Source organism: Carcharhinus amblyrhynchos, chromosome 21 (genome assembly GCF_965287045.1).
Source record: "Carcharhinus amblyrhynchos chromosome 21, sCarAmb.v2.hapA, whole genome shotgun sequence".
Taxonomy (NCBI): Eukaryota; Metazoa; Chordata; class Chondrichthyes; order Carcharhiniformes; family Carcharhinidae; genus Carcharhinus; species Carcharhinus amblyrhynchos.
The window spans coordinates 8087889-8108179 of record NC_137344.1 but is presented as its reverse complement, the minus strand read 5'-3'; the positions used below and the strand labels follow the sequence as shown (position 1 = coordinate 8108179).

The window sequence follows — 20291 nt, the reverse complement described above, 5'->3', positions numbered from 1 at the left end:
CACCACCACCGATGTCACCATCTGAGTGAAAAACTTACCCCTGACATCTCCTCTGTACCTACTCCCAGCACCCTAAACTTGTGTCCTTTTGTGGCAGCCATTTCAGCCCTGGGAAAAAGCCTCTGAGAATCCACCCGACCAATACCTCGCAACATCTTGTACACCTCTATCAGGTCACCTCTCATCCTTCTTCTCTCCAAGGAGAAAAGACCAAGCTCTCTCAACCCGTCCTCATAAGTCATGCCACCCAATCCAGGCAACATCCTTGTAAATTTCCTCTGCACCCTTTCAATGGCTTCCATATCCTTCATGTAATGAGGCAACCAGAACTGAGCACAGTACTCCAAGTGGGGTCTGACCAGGGTCTTATAAAGCTGCAGCATTATCTCCTGACTCCTAAACTCAATTCCTCGATTGATGAAGGCCAGTACACCGTTTGCTTTCTTAGCCACATCCTCTACTTGCGAAGCCAATTTGAGAATCCTATGAACCCGGATCCCAAGATCCTTCTTATCATCCACACTGCTAAGAGTTTTACCCTTAGTATTATATTCCTTCATCCTATTTGACCTGCCAAAATGTACCACCACACATTTATCTGGGTTGAAGTCCATCTGCCACTTCTCTGCCCAGTCTTGCATCCTATCAATGTCACGCTGCAGCTTCTGACATCCCTCCAAGCTATCTACAACACCTCCGACCTTCATGTCATTGGCAAACTTATCAACCCATCCCTCCACTTCCTCATCCAGGTCATTTATAAAATCACAAACAGCAAGGATCCCAGAACAGATCCCTGGGGCATTCCACTGGTGACCAATCTCCGTGCAGAAAAAGACCCATCTATAACCATTCTTTGCCTTCTGTGGGCAAGCCAGTTCTGGATCCACAAAGCAATGTCCCCTTCGATCCCATGCCCCCTCACTTTCTCAATAAGCCTTGCATGGGGGACCTTATCGAATGCCTCGCTGAAGTCCATATAAACCACATCTATGCGAAATGGATTATTAAGCTCACACAATATTTATGGGATTGGAACAGTGAGGTCAGAGAATTGATCCCAAGGTATATTGCCCTAAGAAGAGATGAGCCCCACCCTGGTGAAACTCGGCCAGGCTAGCAAGGCTAGACATATTTGTAAAATTAAATGAAGATAAACATCCTTTCATAGGGACTTTTTGAGGTCTTTGGACAGTGCCTGATAATTTTTCCACTTCTGCACCCCCTCACCCAAAAAAAGCAAACATGCACTAGATTTTCCAGCTACAAGGTGCTGATAACCACAGAAACTGATGATCTCCTCCAAATTAGATGGCCTACAACTTACCCCATAAACCTGCAGGTCACAGACTGATTATCAGGGTCTAGAAACTTCCTAATTTCAACAGGAAAAGGAAAATCAGCAGCTCTCTTCAGCTGGTACACACTCAGCTGTGCTCTTGGGCAAGAAGTAATATAGAATGAACAAACAGGGAAGCAACATGCTAAAAGTCCCCCTGTAAAGATACCAGCACTTTTACCCATGGTTACTCACTGCTTCTAACTTACATTTCAGATCCATTTTCAGATCCTATCATAGAAATTGAACCATCCAAAGGAATATTTGAAGGCGATAATCTCACCATTAAATGCTTGGTTCATTTTACATCTTTGTTTCCTGATATACAACTTCAAATAATCATTGTGAAGAATACAAGTCCAATAGCCACAAATGATACTGTTGCTGTATTTACTAAAAAAGCAACTACAAATGATACAGGAGAATACGAGTGCTATGCGAGTTGGAATGAAGCATCGAAAATTACGAAAAGACATGTGATTGTGAAAGGTAAGACTTATGTTTACTTGATTTGAAAAATACACAGCCCAGAAGGATTGAGCAATGTTGTTGGTTTCAGGAAACAAACTTGGAGATGGAGCTGGGTTTGCAGACAGTGGTCTTGGTTTAGGAACATACGACTTAGGTACAGGAATAGGCCATTCAGCCCTTAGAGTTTACTCAAGGCTTCTCTTGCTCTCAGATACCTACCAAAACTATATCAGTGGAGCAGGAGAACATGGAACAGTACAGCACAGGAACAAGCCCTTCGGCTCACAATGTTGTGCTGAACATGATGCCAAATTAAACAAATCACTTCTGCCTGCCCTTGATCATATCCCTCTATTCCTTGCATATTCACTTGCTTATCTAAAAGCCCCTCAAACTCCACTATCATATTTGCCTCCATCACCCCCGGCAGAACATTCCAGACACCTACCACTCACTTTGTAAAAAAACTTGCCCTTCACGTCTCCATTGAACTTTCCCCCTCTAACCTTAAGTGCACGCACCCTAATACTAAACAGTTCAACTCTAGGAAAAAGTTTCTGACTGTCAATCCTATCTATGCCTCTCATAATTTTATAGACCTCTATCCAGTCTTCCCCCAGCCTCCACTGCTCCAGAGAAAACAACCCTAGTTTGTCTAGCCTCTCCTTATAGCTCATGTCCTTTAATCTGAGCTGCATCCTGGTAAACCTCTCCTGCACCCTTTCCAAAGCCTTCTCATTTTTCCTGTAATGTGGTGACCAGAATTGAACGTAATCCTCAAATTTTGCCTAACCAAAGTTTAATAGAGAAGACCAAAGGAAATTCATTGGGGGCAACCTTACTGGTGTGGCAACTCATTAAGATCGGGCGGGAGGCAAAAACACTGGGCTCATGCCCAGTTTCTCACAATGAAGCAGGTCTTGTTCTGCTGGCAAGATCAGCCTCACACCCAACAACAGTGCAAGGCTAATTTAAATATTCATTGGGTATTTTAAATCTAATTAGTGAGCTCCAGACACTATCGTTCGGGTTCACCTGCTCGCCAGTGGAAGTTCTCATTGGCAAAGATCACTTACCTTCCTCACCAATAGGGACCTGACGTGATGGCCTTGCGGTGGGACTGTAGGCCATTGAAGACTCCCAAGTGGTTGGGGGCAGGGGTGAACAGTGCCCTTTGACACCCTGGCACTACCCATCGGACTTTGCCAAGTGGCTGCGGCCTAATGGGAGGGGGTGAATTTGAAAGGGGCAGGGCCCATAATGGGGTGGGGCCATGATGGGGGAGGCGGAGGAGCTCTGTAGGGGTAGTGAATCGGGAGTGGCGATTTGGGATGGGGACCAGTATCCAGCTTTTGGGGGGGGGGGGGTGGGGGGGGGGTGGTCGCAAGGTGGCGGTGGGAGAGATGGGCAGTGGAAGGTGGCGATTGGCCGGGGTCAATTGAGAGTGGTGATCGACCTTAGGGGGGTATCAGGGGCAGCAATCAGCTAGGGGAGGGTTAGGGTTGCTGATCTGTCGAGAGAGGGGGTCTAGGGCATTGATCGGCGCGGAGGGACGATCAGGGACGATGATTAGCTGAGGGTTTCCAATGTAGAGATCAGCTGAGGAGGTTGGATCGGAGGGGGTGATTAGGGGGCTGGGGATCGGCCAAGATGATAATCAGGGGACTGATATCCAGGAGCATCGGTGGGGGGCATTGATAGATCTCCCATTTATATACAGTGCACTAGGAGATCAGGGTGCCTGTACAATGGCACTCCTAGAGCTCAGCAGCCAGCTTCCCAGCATGAATAGATTCCACCCACTCCCTCTACTGTCACAAATCACATTTTGCCTCATTCTTTTTCTAAATGCCTTATGATTCCTTCTGAGAGCTCACCCAAAAAAAATTTGCAATTCTCTCCCATTTTCACGCTCGTTCAGCATTTTGAATTTTTTTGGTACAATCAGTTAGTTACCTGAATGATGGAATATTCCTAAATGTCACTACCTATCTTCTTAGTCACCAGCCAGAGCTTTTGAGCCTCTAAGTTTGTTTTATTGTTATTGACAGCCTCTTATAAAAATTTATAATGAGAACCAAAATTGGAATAAATAGCTGCAGCAGGCAATGGGGAAGATTATTCTCTTCTTGATAACTGAGGAATGCCCAATCCACAAATTTAGTAATTGCATTTTACAGAACAGAAAGAGGCCCTTTGTTCCATCGTTTCCACTCTGGCCATCAGGCACCTATCTAATCTAATCCCATTTTGTGGAACTTGGTCTGTAGTCTTGTAACTATGATGTTTCAATCTCTCATCTAAATGCTTTTTAAATGTGTGAGCTACCCACCTCAGGCAGTGAATTTCAGACTCCCACCACCCTTTGGGTGAAAAAGATTTTCCTGAAATTCCCTCTATACCTTCTGCCCCTTACTTTAAATCTGTGCCCCAAGGTTAATGACGCCTTTACTAAGGGAAAATGTTTCTTCCTATCTACCCTATCTATGTCCCTCATAATTTGTGCACGTCAATCAGGTACCTCTCAGCCTTCTCTGCTCTAAAGAAAACAAGATGTGGAGATGCCAGCATTAGACTGGGGTAAACACAGTAAAAAGTCTCACAACACCAGGTTAAAGTTCAACCAGTTTATTTGATAGTAATCCCACAAGCTTTCAGAAACGGTGGTCCTTCGTCACGTTGTGTGGAACCTTCCACACACCTGACAAAGGAACATCAATTCCAAAAGCTTGTGGGATTACTATCAAATAAACTGTTGGACTTTAACCTGGTGTTGTGAGACTTCTTACTAAAGAAAACAACCCAGCCTAACAGCCTCTCGTCATAACTGAGTGGAGAGGAAGAAGGGCCCAGAAGCACATTACAATGTGCGATGGCAAGATTTTGTACCAATTCTTCACTCAACCTAACATAAAGTGAGAAGGGACATTCCCAGTCTCCGCTTACTGACAATCCCACATTGGATGGCCAAAGAAACAAAGATTTGGGACTTGACCCAAGCTCTCTGTGGGCTGAAAGGTTTGCTGTGGCTCAAGGGCTAGCTTCTAGACTGCTTCAAAATTCCTCACAAATTAAAATAAATTTGCCCTGAATTTGGCCATTTCCCTTTAGATGGTTCTATCCCTTAAAATTGCAGCTGGTGCGTGTTTGTCTCATTAGGTTAGCTTCTTCCACAAGGTCAAAACTGCACAAGCAACTAGAGTAATTATGCACAAAGACTGGCACTACTGGCTAACATTGCCTTGATCATGTTACATTGGGCCATGAATTTGGCTTTATAATACTGGGTACATGAGACAGTTGTCTGATAGAATTTGTTTTTCTTTTATAACAGTACCAGTGTCTGAACCAACTTTAAAGTCAACACCCACTGCTGATAATGTGGTGGCAGGTGAAACTTTGAATCTTTCATGTGCTGTGTTGAAGGGAACTTATCCAATAACTTACAACTTTTACAAAGCTACATCAGAGGCACCTTTATATCAAATAACGTTAAATGCTACTGAAGCAGTCCATCGCATTATCTCAGTTAACATTGAAAACCGAGGAAGGTATTTCTGTGAGGCATCAAACACTGCAAATCAAATAAATCGAACAGAAAGGAGTCAATATGTTAACATATCTGTGAAAGGTAAGGTAAATGGATCTGTTTATTTGCAAAAAATTTATTTGCATAGAAATGAACCAGAAATCCTGCTGCAATAACTGTTAGCTAAACTATCGCTTGGTAATATAGAATTTGAATATTGCTGAATAAAGAGAAATGTTGCCAAAACTTTTTGTCTTACACTCATCAGGACAAATGCAAGAATACCAAATTTCAAATAATCACAATCATTTTTGCTGCTGGAAAAAATGTGTCGATTGGTTGGCAAGTGGGCTGATTGACTGAGGTGTTGCCAGGATGAAAGGAACAGAAAACTAGAATAGCTAACAGCTGCACTAACAACTATTTAAGATTAACAGTTGAGATCATAAAATGGGTCATTTATACTTGCTAGAATTGGCATACATTCATATGCAAGGGCTGATTCTCTGAAAGCAGAAGGATTATGTTTAAGCTTATTGCCTTTTTTGAATCACCGAGCTTGGACAGCCTATAGTTTCTTATTCCATGATAATGCCTCAACCAACCAGATAAAGGCAAATTACTGCAGGTGCTGGAAAACTGAAATAAAACAGAAAATGCTGGTTAAGCTCAGCAGGTCTAGCAGCATCTGTAGGAAGAGAAAAAGAGTTAACACTTTGAGTCTGAGTCAAAACATTGACTCTGTTTCTCTTCCCACAGATGCTGCCAGACCTGCTGAGTTTATTCAGCATTTTCTGTTTTTACCTCAATAAATCAGAGCCACCTTGTCAGCCAATCATTTGCCCTTTTCAATGGCTGGTTGTGAGCTGATAGTAAAAGAGCAGTGATACTGTTGAATATTACTTTAGGGCAGTAGAGAGTAATGCCAACATTTTCTCCTTCTTTCAAAGCACTGATCAAAGGCCAGTGAGGGAACAACTGTCACCATAAAACAGGTTTTCTGTTTCTGTGCCAGATGCCAACAACACTCAAGAAGCTTGGCATCATCCAAGACAAAGCAGCCCACTTGACTGTTACCCCTTCCACAAACATTAAATCCCTTCACTACCAATGAACAGTGGCAGCCATGTGTACCATCTACAAGATGCACTGCAGGAACTCACCATGGTGCTTTAGACTCTAAACCCAAGACCACTACCATCTAGAAGGACAAGAGCAGCAGATATCTGGAAACACCACTACCTGGAAGTTCCCCTCCAACCACTCACCATTCTGATTTAAGTTTATTTATTAAAGTTTATTTATTAGTCACAAGTAAGGCTTACATTACACTGCAATGAAGTTACTGTGAAATTCCCCTAGTTGCCACAATCTGGCGCCTGTTCAGTTAAATCCACCTAATCAGCACGTCTTTCAGACTGTGGGAGGAAACCGGAGCACCCAGAGGAAACCCACTCAGACACAGGGAGAACATGCAAATTCCACATAGACAGTGACCCAAGCCAAGAATCAAACACAGGTCTCTGGCGTTGTAAGGCAACAGTGCCAACCACTGTGCCACCGTGCTACCCCATATATCCCCATTCCTTTACTGTCACTAGGTCAAAATCCTGGAATTCTCTCCCTAATAGCATTCTGGGTATACCTACACGTAAGGGCCTGCAGTGGTTCATGAATGCAGCTTACCACCATCTTCTGAAGGGCAACCAATGATGGCAATAAATGTTGGCCTAGAGAGCAATGCCCAAATTCCATAAATAAATATTTTAAAAATGAGTGATACAAAGTGAGATAGTGATGGTGTTTCCTGTCCTCTCTAATTAGAGCTTTTTTTGTCCTCAAGTACTGTTTACACTGGGACAACTGGAGCAATGATGCAATGATTGAAAAAGGAAATGTTATAAAGGAAGAAATTGGCTAGTCAGTGCAAAGCAGAGGCCAGTGAAAAATTCTACTTGAAATGGACTGGAATTTCCCAAATTGTACTTGCACAGAAATGGTGCTGAAATTTATGCCACTTCCTATGGAACAATATAAATAAATAACAGAAAATTTTCATGGGCAAATCTCAGAAACGCCACACATAATTGAGGCAATTTGCAGGAGTAACAATGTTTTGTGCAAAACCAACAGTTACATGCAAATTTCCTAAAAGAATCACTCTTACACCATAATTAGGCCATACATTTCCAGGAAATTCTGAGCCTATGTATTTACATTCAGGCATCCCAATCTCTAAGGCAAAATATCAATTAATAGCCCCATTTCTAGTATCATGAAGATTGGTGTCTATTATTGGCAACCATGGAGAAGGTTAAAGCTGTTAGAGATCACAATCTATTGATAGTAACTGTTGGCCTATTTACTGCATAGTGTGCATATATTTTGTAAGTTGATATTAGAATATCTATTCTGTTTTTTAAAGATAATTCAATATTTAAAGGAGTTCAAATAATCAAGGAGATTTGTATACTATTGATTTGTCTATGAATACTCTGTGTGTGTGTATGTAATTAATTACTAATGCTTAGTAAATAACTCTAAATTGCAGCTTCCAAATTCTAACAATACACTGCTCATTAACTCTCTAACCAGTGTAAGCACTAATGGAAACCTCATTAAACAGAGTATTTTTCAACATACCGTTGATGCTTTGAAAGGTATTGGACGTACTACACCTTCCCTATCACCTTTAGCTCCTTCACCCACAATGTCTCCAAATCAACATTTATTCCCTTAATGAGTGGCAGGGCATTTGGATTGTCACTGCATCTACAATTCCTGTATTCATGATAGAACAATGGATACTACATTGCCAGATGTAGTATATAAGAATAACAGTTTTTTAAGAATTAATTTGTACTCATCAAATAAACCATGGTATGCCTAGCGAGCTTAAATCTTCTCTCATTTGCTTCCACATCAATATCAGATTAAGCATTAAAGTTTCCTCTTGCCTGGATCAAATTTCTTAACTTTGAGTTCAGAGTTGTGGTTCTATTGCAGCTGTGAATTATTATTCTTGAAAGAATCCTTTTTTTTACTAAAAATGCTAAACAAGAACTAACTGATGTCAAAATGTATGCAAAGGTTTGTTGTCAGTCCCTGTTTACTGAAAATAAGATGGTAGCTCAAAGTCATTTCATTTGAAGGTGTTCTGTTTTTGCCTTCAGTCTTGGTTTGAGGTTGAATCAGAGAGCTTTTACCAAACCCACTGAACTCATGGAAGGAAAATCTAATAAGTTTTATCAAGATGAGAAATCGGTTCCACCAGATATATACTTGGCACTTACTAGGCTATGCCCATGAGCTTTTTTTTTTGCTGCAATTGTATAGGGCACTGGTGAGGCCACACTTGGAGTATTGTGTGCAGTTTTGGTGTCCTTACTGAGGAAGGATGTCCTTGCTCTAGAGGGAGTACAGCAAAGATTGATCAGGCTGATTCCTGGGATGGCAGGTCTGTCATATGAGGGGAGATAAGGATTATATTCACTGGAGTTCAGAAGAGTGAGAGGGGACCTCATAGAATTTTATAAAATTCTAACAGGTTTAGACAGGGTAGATTCAGAAAGAATATAAATTCTAACAGGTTTAGACAGGATAGATTCAGAAAGGATGTTCCTATTGGTGGGGGAGTTCAGAATTAGGGGTCATAGTTTGAGGATAAGGGGTAAACCTTTTAGAACTAAGGTGGGGAGAAATGCCTTCACCCAGAGGGTGGTGAATGTGTGGAACTCACTACCACAGAAAATAATTGAGGCCAAACCGTTGTCTGATTTCAAGAAGAAGTTAGATACAGCTCTTGGGGCTAAAGGGATCAAGGGATATGGGAGGAAGAGGGGATCAGGATTATTGAATTCGATGATCAGCCAGGATCAAAATGAATGCTGGAGCAGGCTCGAAGGGCCGAATGGCCTACTCCTGCTTCTAGTTTCTATGTTTCTGTGCCTGCAACATTAAATCCTTTATTTGTGAACATTGTCTGAATTGCTGAGCGTTCAACATTTTCTGCCCTTGTTTCAGATGTTAACTTGTCAATCTTTTTAATTGCCAGCTTGGTTATCTGCTAAATGTTTTCTGAGAAGATTTGATTGAATTCAAAGGGCTTTTATTTTTATTTGGTAGCAAATGAATTGTTTTGGCCACTATTGAATGGGCCTTCACTCTTTTGGAATATTTTACTAGCTGTGTTTATTTATATTTCTGTTTGTCCAGATGCCATATTATTCATCTATTGAATTAAGAAGATTACTGAATAGTCAACTCGAAATGGTTATTGGGAAATGCAGTCCTTTTTCTATTTTTTTAAAGGCTGTTTGACAACATAGCAGAAATATAAGATACATATAATTTGAGTTTGTTCTGGTTAAACTTCGAACAGTACCAGAGATATATCTTGGGAGCAAAGTCCCATTTGACCAATCTTTCTGTAGTCATTGGCAAGACAGATTGATAAGAGTCTTGCAGGAACTTAGGTAGTGAACATTAGGTAAAGCTAGCATCAAAGGATCATGTCTCAAATTCCAGTTTCATTATCAATTTTAACTCAAAAACATATATGTATATTAATTTCTATATTTGAAGATAAATAATTGTATTCCAGCTATCCCTCTTTGCTACTGCTTACTTTATTATTAGTTCCTAGGATGTGAGTAATGCTAGCAAGGCCAGATTTATTGCCCATCGTGAGTTGTCCTGTGAAAGTATTGGTGAAGTAATGGTGTTCCCATGATTGTGTTAAATAAGGAATTCCATAATCATGATATATGATAAAGAAATAGCGATATTGTAGCAGCAAGTCCTTTTAAGGGGCGTGTGGCTAGAGGATCGTGTGACCTGATCTCCCAGTGGGGAGTGAGCACAGAATTCCAGAGCTCAGTGCAGCCTTATACCATCAGAAACGATCCTAGAGCTGAATGGAGGAGATGCATATTGAAACACTCCATCCATAGTTTAAGTTAGTTAACAAATAGTTATTGTTGCTGTTAACCTGTGGTCACCAATCATTACGATTATCACATTGGCAAAGACAAAAACAGAAGCACATAAAATCACAGTAAGAAAGGAGATCTTGTTTGAAATTATCCATCATTAGTCCACTCCGGACCAACCGGCAAAGAGGAAATCAGAAACGTGCCTATCTTAAGCAAGTTAGAGCCATTTGATGCAAATTCCGAAGACTGGGTACAGTATGTGGAGCATTTGCAATACTTTTTCCAAGCTAACGGAAGAATTCTAAGTTCCTTCTGGACCTAAGTTCCTGCAAGACTCCTATCAATCTGTCTTGCCAATGGCTACAGAAAGACTGGTCAAATGGGAGTAGGCTCCCAAGGTATATCTCTTGCACTGTTCAAAGTTTAACCAGGATAAACTCAAATTATGTATATCTTATATTTCTGCCATGTTGTCAAATAGCCTTTAAAAAAGTACAAAATGGACTGCATTTCCTAATAACCAGAAGAAGGTTATATCGTTTACCGCGTGTAGGAACTAGACATATGGTTTGATCAGAAATTTAACATCTCTGGATGCTCCTGATAATAAAACTTTGGCTGAGCTGGTGGATGTAGTTAAGGGGCACCCTAAGCCTTCAGTAATTTTGCAAAAGTACGAATTCAATTCCACTCAGTCCATTCTGTTTTTTTAAAAGCCTTTGGGCTGTTTGAAACCCCAGAAGAAACAAAGCAGCCTATGTGGCAAGGTTAAGACAAATAGTGGAGTATTGTGAGTTTGGGTCAGTCCTTAGTAACATGTTGTGAGACCGGTTAGTGTGTGGTGTAAATAATACTGCAATACGGAAAAAGTTGTTAGCATTATCAGAAATAAACTTTAAAAGGGCACTGGAAATGGCTCAAACAATGGGAAGCTCAGACAAGGGTGCCTTAGAACTGCAAAGCATGCAGAATGCCAAGGTCCACCAGGTTTGGCAGGATTGGTGCCAAGAGTGGCTAATTTAAATAAAGAGAGAGGCATTGAATCTGAAAGAATTCAAAAATATAGAAACACAACTGCCTAAGAGTAATGCAGAGTGCAACCGATGCAGAGGGGAGTCACTCCCTGGAGAAGTGCTGATTCAGAGAAGCAGTATGCTTCACATTTGGAGGAGGAGGGCATGTAAGGCACAAGTGCAGAAACAGGAAGGCCCTGCAAGAAGAGCAAATAATCCAGCTCCGGTACGTAATATGGAGAACCTAACATCTTGTCAATGAATAACATAAAGGTGGGCAAAGTAGTCTTAATTACATTGGTGTTACTGGTGAATGGCCATCCATTGAAGATGAAGGTGGACACAGGGGCCTCAGCTATGGTCGTTTGAGAACAAACATCCGGTATCTCGAAGGTGAGGTTCAACTCCTAAGGTTGAAGGACATTGAAGCCAAGTTAGCCACATATACTGGTGAGGTTATTCGAATCGTAGGAACAACCATGACTCCAGTAAGCTACAGACAGAGGACCAAGTTTAATTTGGCGTGACTGGTTACAGGAAGTTAAATTAAACTGGCTGATAAAATTTAAAATAAATGAGAGGGAGCCTGCATGAAGTCCTTCGAAGATACCAAGAAATATTTCACTAAGAGTTGGGGAAGATCAAAAATTTAAAGTCTAAGATCCACATTGATCCTGAAGCAGCCCTGAGATTTTACAGGGCAAGACTTGTGCCCAGTGTTTTACTTGAAAAGGCTGAAACAGAGCTTACATATTTAGAAGACTTAGACATCATCCAGCCCTTATCAGAGAAGGCAGCATCTATTGTACCAGTAATCAAACAAGACAAGACTGTCCATATATGCAGGAAACTACAAGCTGATGGTAAACCAGGCCACGAAGCTGGTTGGTACCCCAATCCCAAAATAGATTATCTATTTGCAAAGTTGGCTGGGGGCCTAAAGTATACCAAGTTGGACATGAGCATGAGGAAATAGTGGAAAGCGCTGTGACGGTACAAGAATAGAGTCAAATTCTAGAAAATCCAACCCAATCTACCTCTGGTGTTGACTCATACCCAGCTGAGCTATGTCTTTCCCAGACAGACTGAGTTTCTGATGGACTGTGTTAAAAATATTTATTATGGTCAATGTTGTGTAAGTAATTTAACTCTTCAAGATATTGTGTAATAAGGAATGTAAAGGGGGAGGGATGTAATAATGAGCCCTTTAAGGGGTGTGTGTCTGGAGGATCATGTGACCCAATCATCTGCTGGATGGGGAGTGTGGAATCCTGAGGCTGAGTACATCAGAATCAATCCTAGAGCCTAGTAGAGAAGATGTACATTGAAGCATTCTGCACATTGTTTGAGTTGGTGAATAAATAACTTGTTGTTAATCTGGTGATCACCAATCATTATGATGAAATTTAAGCCAAGAAGATCTGTGTCCAGGAGGGGTATTTATAAATGATGGTGTTGTTGTGACATTAATGTTGTTGTCTATCCTAACCGGGGAGGGGTGTCCTGCAATTAGGAAGTAAGCCTGACAAGTTGCTGCACTGTATCTTCTAGATAGTACATACTGCAGCTGCAGTACATCAGTAACAAAATGAATGAATACTGAGTCGACACTGAACAAGCATAGTGCTTTGCTCTAATCTGGATAGCATCACATATTTTGGTGTTATTGCATCAAATTCAGAAGACTGGTACATATTCCGTCATATTTTTGAGCCATGTAAATCACCCACCACATTTTGGTTACTGAACGAAACAGTACAAGACAGCAGGAAATAATTATTCAAATATGAATTTAAATCGATATTTCTACACCATCAGATTCATGAGGCTTTTTGAGAAAACCCAGACTTGCACATTCACTGTAGTTATTTTGGCCCAGAAGGAATATATTTTTAATTAACCAGTGAATCATCACTGAATTGTGTTTTTTTTATAAAAACATGTTACTACTATGTGCTGGAAAAGCCTCTATTATAAGCTGTGTCTTGTAACATACAGAATTCGTTGACCAAAAAATACAACAGATACATAGATTAATTAAACAGAGCTGGAAATCTCTCAACTCAATTTTTGAATGAGATCGTATTTCCAATCATCAAAGGCATTGCCTGTTATTAAAAAAAAATCTATGCCCAACTGACAATGCAAGGTGAAAGGGAAAATTAATCATTTTAAATCAGAAACAAAAGCATTAAAAAACGCCATCCCAAGATTCCTTAGAATGTTTCTTATAATTTAAACAATTTTTCCCACAATGCACCATTACATAAGGCAACAGTTGCAAGTTACTGGTGTTACTTCTATTTAAACATCCTTTAATGCTTGGAACTATGATTTTCTTTGTTGTTGCTTACACTCTTACTGCAAGTTGCAATAAGTAACTCCTGTTACCTAAATCACAAAAGTAACTGATAATGCTGGGAATCTAAGGTGTCAAGTTCCATTCTATATGTAAATAATAAGCTCTGTTGTTTTATGTATTAATGGTTTGCTGTTTATGTGTTGCTTTGCATTTACATCTTTATTATGTTATTTCATCAGCTAAAATAACCATAAATTAACCTGTCCCATGTTTACTGTAACAAAGATTGCAGGTTCTATGCAATCCTTTTATTCAGTTTCTAGTTATCGTATGATTCAAAATATTATAACTGTTATACATTTTTAGTATGATAATGTTATAAATTGGAAAATAGCTTTCAAGTATTAAATATTTTTTCCATCAATACACTAACAAGCAGAGCTATTGATACCTTCTATGGTACCTTCAGTCACCATGTGTTACAAGTAATTGTCAGCCTTGGTGTGCTGGTACCACAGTTCCCTTTCAGTCATGATGCTAGGGGTTCTTGCCTCATTTCAGAGATTTAAGCACATAATGTAGCACATAATCCTCAGGGAATGTTCTCCTGTTGGAGCCTGGAAGTGCCATCTTTCAAATAAAGTGTGAAAAGACCCCAACTGAGCTCTCAAGTGGATAAAAAAAATGCTATTGAATTATTGAAGACAGAGGAGCTGATTTAGCCTATGATCAACACCACAAAAAGATAATCAGTTATTCATTTATCTCATTGCTGTTTGTGGGAGCTTGTCGTGCACAATTTTTCTTTTGATACTTTCATTAGAACACAAGAACACAATAAATAGGAACAGGAATAATCCATATGGCCTGTCACCATTTAATAAAATCATGGCTGATCTTGGGCTGCAAATCCATTTTCTCTTCTACTTCCTATGTCCCTTAATTCTGGAGAGACCAAAAGTCTGTCTATCCCAGTCTTACACACATTCAGTGATGAATTCAACAACCCCCTGGAGTATAGAATTCCAATGATTCACAATGCCTTGAGTGAAGTAATTTGTCCTCATCTTGGTCCTGAATGATTGGCCCATAATCCTCAGATTGTGCCCAATGGGCAGAAACAATCTCTATCAAGCCTCCTCATATTTTTGTTGATTTCAATCAAATCACCTCTCGCTCTTCTAAACTCCAGACAATATAAATCCAATTTACTTAGCATCATATGACAACTCTCTCATCCTAAGGACCAGTTTAGTGAACCTTCACTGTATTGCCCAGGATGCAAATATATTCTTTCTTAATGTAAAGACCAAAACTGAACACAGTATCAGTACTCTCACAGAATCCTTACAGTTGTAGGAATACATTTTTATCCTTGTGTTTCAATTCCCTTTCAATAAAGGCCAAAATCAAAGTTTCAAACCTTAAAAAATATTCTGCGTTTCTATTCTAATGAATAAAGTAAATAACCTCGCACTTCTCTACATTATACTCCATTTTCCATTTCATTGTCCACCCATTTAACATGTCCATATTTCTTTGCTGCTGTGTCATCCCCACAGGTTGCCTGCGCATCAGCAAACTTTGATACATTACTCTCTGTCTTTTCATCTAAGTTGTTAATATTGATGTAAACAGCTGAGGCCTCACATCCTTGGGGCATTCCACTAGTCCACTGACTGCCAACTTGAAAAATCCCCATTTATGCCAATTCTCTGGTTTCTATCCATTAACCTATATTCTACCCATGACAAAATACTATCCCAAACTCCAGGAGCCCTTAACTTCCTTTTTTGGCATCCTATTGACTGCTTTTTGGAAATCCAGGTATACTACATCTACCAGTGCTTTCCCTAAAAAAACATTTTTTAGGGAATGCTTCCCTAAATGTTAGGGCAGCATTTAACCTGCCCTACTGGTTAAATCCTCAAAAATGCTGATACATTTGTCAAAAAGAATTTCCCCTTTGTAAAACTTTGTTTACTTGTTCTAATCATACTATGCTCTTCCAAGTACATTGTCTTAACAATAAATAAAATAAAAATAATCCTTAAAAATAAAATACTGCATTTTCCCAACAACTGATGTTTTAGACTAACTAGCCTGTAGTGCACTGTGTTCTCTCCCCTCCTTTCTTGAAAAAAATTTGCCAACTTCTAATCTAATGTGACCATTTCCTTATCATGGAATTTTGGAAAATTATAGGCATCACAACCAATATCTCTACAGGTTTCTCTCTTAGACTGCTAGTTGTCAGATTCCAGAGATTTGTCAAAGTTTAGTCCCCCTGCATTTACCAACAATATTTTTCTGCTAACATTATTTTCCTTGTTCTTCTGGCATCAAAGAGCCCTAGTAAATTTGAGACAATGGGAATTGGGAAAAGCTCTCTTCTGTTTGGACTTATACCAAGCACAAAAGAAGATGGGTTGTGGTAGTTGGAAGTCAGCCATCTCAACCCCAGAACATCACTGTTGGAGTTCCTCAGAGGAGTGTCTTAGGCTAATCCATCTTCAGCTGTTTCATCGATGACCTTCCTTCCATTATAAGGGGATGTTTGCTAGTAATTGCACAAAATTCACCACCATTTATGACTCCTCAGATAATGAAGCAGTCCATGTCCAAACGCACCAAGTCCTGGACAATATCCAGGCTTGGACTGACAAGTGGCAAATAACATTTGCGCCACACAAGTGTCAGGCAATGACCAACTCCAACAAGAGAAAATCTGACCATCAGCCCCAGACATTCAATGGCATTAGCATCATTGAATCTCCCATTATCAACATCCTGGGCATTACCATTGACCAGAAACTGAATTAGACTAGCCTTTTAAATACTGTAGCTACAAGAGCAGGTCAGAGGTTAATAATCCTACTGCAAGTAACTCACTTCCTGACTCCCCTAAGCCTTTACAAAATCTACAAGGAACTAGTAAGAAGTTTCACAAAACCAGGTTATCTTCCTTTTCTGTAAGAAGTAAGACTTCTTACTGTGCCCACTCCAGTCCAACACCAGCATCTCCACTACAAGGAACCAGTTAGGAATGTGATGGAATATTCTCCCCTTGCCTGGTAAATGCAGCTCCAAAAATACTCAAGAAATTTAACGTCATCCAGGACAAAGCAGTCAGTTTGATTGGCATCCTTTCCACTAACTTCCTCCACCACTGATGGACAGCAGAGTGTGTAGCATCTACAAGAGGGTCTTTAGATAGCATTTTCCAAACCCATGAAGACTATCAACTAGAAGGCCATGGGCTGCAGATACATGGAAACACTATCATCTGCAAATTCCCCTCCAAGCCACTCATTAACCTGTTTTGCAGTCGCTGTGGAAATCCTGGAATTTCCTTACACACTGTTGTTCAAGAAGGTACCTCACTATCACTTTCTCAAGGGTAATTAGGAATGGGCAACGAATACTGACCTAAACAACAAAGCCCATATCCCTAGAATGAATGAAAAACAACCTAACTTTTAATCTAAATTTAAACTTATCACTTGTATCAAATTTTGAAATACTCAATCTATTTACCTCACTCAGGTGTAGTCTCCTGTCTGTACATCCTGTTTTTGGGATGTCAGCTAGTATTTGTTGTCCATCCCTAATTGCTCTTGAACAGAATGCTTACTTGGCCACCTCCCTGGCATGAATGAATAAATCACATATGTCTCCCATTTTCAGAATTTTGCACAGACTGCATGATTTTCCAAACAGCAGCCCTCCATCGACCTACCCAATCAGTTTCCCTTCAAATGTTAATGTAAATAATGAATAAACACAGGCTATTAGAGCCTTGGAAATATCATGTAAACCTAATCCTATGAATCACCGCTGCCCCACCTCACCCATGAGTAGAAATTTATTATTCCCCTGCTTAAGTGACTGGAGGGTCTTAATGACATTACTGTTACTAGAGAGGCGGTGCTCGACAGACTGGAGGGGCTGATTGTGGACAAGTCCCCAGGACCGGATGGAATGCATCCGAGGGTTCTGAAAGAAATGGCGGAGGTGATAGTGGATGCCTTGGTGGTTATTTTCCAGACGTCGCTGGATTCCAGGGAAGTGCCGGAAGATTGGAAAACGGCTAATGTTACGCCGTTGTTTAAGAAGGGTGCCAGGCAAAAGGCAGGGAATTATAGGCCGGTTAGTTTAACGTCTGTGGTAGGTAAAATGTTAGAATCCGTCATTAAGGAGGAAATTGCGAGGCATCTTGAAGGCAATTGCTTGATAGAGCAGACGCAGCACGGTTTCATTAAAGGGAAGTCGTGTCTGACAAATTTACTGGAGTTCTATGAGGATGTGTCTAGGGCGGTCGATAGAGGAGAGCCGGTGGATGTGGTCTTTCTGGATTTTCAGAAGGCGTTTGACAAAGTACCTCATAAGAGGTTATTGCAGAAGGTCAGGGGACTTGGAGTTGGGGGTAGGGTGTTAGCGTGGATAGAGGATTGGTTGTCAAATAGGAGGCAGAGAGTGGGGGTCAACGGGTGCTATTCGGATTGGCGGATGGTGACTAGTGGAGTGCCCCAGGGGTCGGTGCTGGGGCCTCAGCTTTTTACCATTTATATAGATGATCTGGAGGAGGGAACCGAGTGTAGGGTGTCGAAATTTGCGGATGACACCAAGATTGGGGGAACGGCAAATTGTGTGGAGGGTGTGGAGAGTCTGCAGAAGGATCTAGATAGGCTGGGCGAATGGGCCAGGAAATGGCAAATGGAATTTAATGTTGGCAAGTGCGAGGTGGTCCACTTTGGTAGGAAGAATGATAGGAAGGACTATTACTTACGGGGCGAAAAACTGCAGCAGGCGACGGTGCAGAGGGACCTCGGAGTCCTTGTGCATGAGTCGCAAAAACCCAGCTTGCAGGTGCAGCAGGTGGTCAGGAAGGCGAATGGGATGCTGGCCTTCATAGCGAAGGGGATTGAATATAAAAGTAGGGAGGTCTTGCTGCAGCTGTATAGGGCATTGGTGAGGCCGCAGCTGGAGTACTGTGTGCAGTTTTGGGTGCCGCACCTGCGCAAAGATATTTTGGCCTTGGAGGGAGTGCAGAGGAGGTTTACTAGGCTGATACCGGAGTTGAGGGGGTTGAACTATGAGGAGAGGCTGAATAAACTAGGCTTGTACTCATTGGAGTTTAGAAGAATGAGGGGAGATCTCATTGAGACATATAAGATGATGAATGGGATGGACAGGATAGAGGTGGAGAGACTCTTCCCACTGAAAAAAGACAGTAGGACTAGGGGGCACAGCCTCAAGATAAAGGGGGGGCGTTTTAGAACGGAGTTGAGGAGGAACTTCTTCACTCAAAGGGTGGTGAATCTCTGGAATTCTCTACCCATTGAAGTGGTGGAGGCTGCCTCGCTAAATATTTTCAAGAAGCGGGTTGATGGGTTTTTGATAAGAGAGGGGATTAAGGGTTATGGGGAGAGGGCCGGAAAGTGGAACTGAGCCACGACAGATCAGCCATGATCTTATTGAATGGTGGGGCAGGCTCGAAGGGCCAGATGGCCTACTCCTGCTCCTATTTCTTATGTTCTTATTATGTTCTAATGTTCTTAACATATTGAAGCAGATTGGAGTCACTCCAGAAAAAGACTTCCTGAGATTAACTAATTTAATAAACATCAGGAACCAAATCTGAAAAACTTCTGAACTGTGTGACTAAACTTAAAGAAAGTTAACCCTCTATAGTCTATACATAGGGGATAGGTAGAAAATCATTGGTCGAGTATGGTAACATTGTCTGCTGACCTTTCTAATTCCAATGGCAGTAGAATGAGTGATAAAATTATATGTAGATATGAATTTGTTTTTCTTCTAAAAATATATCTCATGGTGCTTTTGTTTCAGTTCCAGTTTCCAACCCAACAATAAAATGCAACTTTTTAAAAGATGTATATAAAACAGGAGAGCTGGTAACCCTGCTTTGCCAATCAACTACTGGAACCCTTCCTATAACCTATTCGTTGTACTTAAACAAAAGATTCATCTACTCAGTCACAAGGTCTAATAGAGAGCCTGCAGCTTTTAATGTGCTCATAAATGAAACCAAAGATGGTGGGGAGTACAAGTGCAAAGCTGAGAATGAAATTCCGGATTTGTTCAAATACAGCAAAGGAGTGAACTTTACAGTAAAAGGTATGTTTCCTTACGGTCAAAGTTGATAATGTGAGATGACACTGCAGAAGTTTTGATTTATCCTCCTTTTGACCAATCATTTCCTCACCTGTGTATTAAATACAAGTCATCAAGTGTTCATTACATTATCACTGCCCCAACAGCAACAAGAAAGATTATATAAAAACAGAGCTGAGGAGTCATGTGGACTCAAAACGTTAACTATGTTTGTCTCTCCACAAATGCTGCCAGATCTGCATTTTCTGTTTTTATTTCAGATTTCCAGCATCTGTAGTATTTTGCTTTTATGAGAGATGATAAGCTGAGTTCTTAAATCAGGTTCTAGAATTGTGTGCATTTTGCCATCACATGATGTCCATAACAGGTTGACTAGCAAACTATTAAACATTATGAGGACCACAGACTCTGGAAGTGATTTTCCTGGCCCACTATGCTGGTCAAGCAGTGTAGCGAGCCAGGAAATTTAAGCAGAGGGCCAAAAACGGGAATCATGACTGGCATGATCAGCTTTGCGCTGGGGAATGGTGCGAGGCTGATTTAAATATTCATTAGCTTATTTAAC

At 40.8% G+C, this 20291-nt stretch overlaps 1 protein-coding gene across 1 annotated transcript in view; it reads left to right on the top strand.

The window, feature by feature from the left end:
* The window catches only part of pecam1a (platelet and endothelial cell adhesion molecule 1a), a 92093-nt gene that overhangs the window by 21396 nt on the left and 50406 nt on the right, over positions 1-20291 (top strand). The window contains 3 exon segments of the mRNA XM_080209333.1: positions 1556-1828; positions 5145-5441; positions 19442-19729. Coding sequence (XP_080065459.1) covers positions 1556-1828; positions 5145-5441; positions 19442-19729 — 858 coding nt within the window.